This window comes from Triticum aestivum, chromosome 4D (genome assembly GCF_018294505.1).
Source record: "Triticum aestivum cultivar Chinese Spring chromosome 4D, IWGSC CS RefSeq v2.1, whole genome shotgun sequence".
Lineage (NCBI taxonomy): Eukaryota > Viridiplantae > Streptophyta > Magnoliopsida > Poales > Poaceae > Triticum > Triticum aestivum.
In genome coordinates this window covers 479,664,143-479,666,152 of record NC_057805.1, presented here as the reverse complement: position 1 = coordinate 479,666,152, position 2,010 = coordinate 479,664,143, and the positions used below count along the sequence as shown (strand labels likewise).

The 2,010-nt window shown below is 47.1% G+C and overlaps 1 protein-coding gene across 1 annotated transcript; it reads right to left on the bottom strand.

Annotated features, from left to right (window-relative positions):
• Positions 1-1,318: 1,318 nt before the first annotated feature.
• LOC123097100 (ethylene-responsive transcription factor ERF096-like) lies at positions 1,319-1,810 on the bottom strand. The gene has a single exon (XM_044518862.1). It carries the CDS (start codon positions 1,685-1,687, stop codon positions 1,319-1,321), a length of 369 nt encoding a protein of 122 aa, XP_044374797.1. The 5' UTR covers positions 1,688-1,810.
• Positions 1,811-2,010: the final 200 nt, after the last annotated feature.

The following is a 2,010-nucleotide window of genomic DNA, read 5'->3' as shown; positions in this document are numbered from 1 at the left end:
AACTAACTACGTGACACTGACAAACGTCAACTAGGAGCTCTCCCGACGCCAAACCTCTCCCTTACATGAACGTGAAGGCCTATTTATTATTTATTTTATTTTTGCGGCGAAAACTTCATATCTATGCATAAAAGATCATGACATTACAAAGAACACGAAAAGTAACAAAAATACTCCCGTAAATGTAAAATAAAAATTACATCCATGTCCGTGACCACCTAGTAACGACAAAAATAAAGGGCTACTTTTTTTTTGCGTGAGAAAAGAGCTTTATTTACGAAGGCCTATTTGATCGACAAGATTCTGGAAAAACGTAATAGAAGAATCACATGATTACAATATGGTGTCTATCTGTTTTTCTTGGTCATGTCTATCCAAATTCTATAGGAATTGATTTGTTTAATTGTATCAAAGAAGAAAAATGATGATTCATTCCAAGAGTATTTAGGGAATGCATAATTTCTCTTGAACATGAAATATAGTACAAAGGAATATTTAGAGAAAACTTCTATATGATTCAATATAACAAATCAAACGACCGGCAAAGAAAATTTTCGTAAGGGTTCCAATCCTCGAAACGAAAACCTATAAAAATCAGAGAGGCCCTTAACCTCGTACGCGGTTCGGTTCAGGATGGCGCCTGGTCGATCAATAGAGTGCTGTTACTACGCAGGACCGCGATGTGTACTGATGATTCTGAAGGCGGGTCTGCAAACCGAGGATTCACTTCTTTTTTGGGCCTGTGTTTTTCGTGCGTGCCACTGTCGGGGAATCAGCTTTTTTGCTAGCTGCGACCGAACATTGACCAGATCGACGATTGATCAAGCAAGCTTGACGATGGTGGGTAAATCACAGCATGGAGTGGACATTGTTACCCTTTCTTCCCAGAAGATATATACTTGTAGAAATTGGTGAAAAATCCAGGACAAAATTTATAGGCACCATTTTTAGCCATAGCCAAGGGAAGAAAAAAGAGAACATGGGTAAATGCAGCATACTATATATTTGATGCGACCATTTTACGTACACACACATCTTTGCAGAAAATAAATTACTTTCATTTGCGTATATATACCCATTAATTACTTCGTTCCATCTTCGCGGTAACAAATGAAAGCACGCTGCATGGGCTCGCCAGGACAAAGGACGTGTCAGTGGTTTGTTCTACACGTGTGTGAGTGTGTCCACGCAAGCCATGACTAGTCCTGCCATGCACCGACCGACCAAACCAAGGAAGACCATTCTCCTCCTTCACTCCCAGCAGCTTTAGTAGTATAGTAGCTTATTCTTCGTTCGGGTGTGCGTGCTAGCTAGCTAGCTACTTCTTAGTGCTGCTGTAGTAGTCCTCCGCGAGGAGCTCGTCCAGGACCCTGTCGTCGAGGTACTCCAGCTCCACCTTCTCCGTGTCAGGGACGCGCCTGCTTGCAGCCGCCTGAGCGGCGGCCGACGACGAAGAAGACCCGCCACTCATCCTGCCAGCCTCGGCGGGGAAGTTGAGGATGGCGGTGGCGCCCTTCTGCGCGAATGCGGCGCGGTCGTAGGCGCGCGCGGCCTCCTCGGCGGTGTCGAAGGTGCCGAGCCAGACGCGGGAGCCGCCGCGCTCCGGGTCCCGGATCTCCGCCGCGAACTTGCCCCACGGCCGCTTCCGCACGCCGCGGTACTTGCCCTCCTTCTTGTCATCCTCCATATGATGCTAATTCGGTATTGCTAGCTAGCTAGGAGAAGGGATCAGCAAGTAGGCAGCTGCGCTCACTTAATCAGCTCGCGTGCATGCAGGCAAGGCAGATGCAGCTATATCTTTGCGAGGTTGCAATCTAGAAGGAGCTAGATAGCACTAGTATCTAGCTTGCTAGCTAGCTAGCTGCATACATGTAGCTGCCGGCATATGCAGGTGCAGCTAGGCAGCTATTTATACACGAGAATTGGCGGTGCATGCAGCAGCAGCAGCTAGAGAGCTAGGGTTGCATCATGCGGCGTATGTGCCTTACGGTAACATCAGCAGCGCAACTG

Excerpts from the sequence above, each read along its gene's own strand:
- LOC123097100 (XM_044518862.1), bottom strand. The coding sequence starts at position 1,687 with ATGGAGGATGACAAGAAGGAGGGCAAGTACCGCGGCGTGCGGAAGCGG.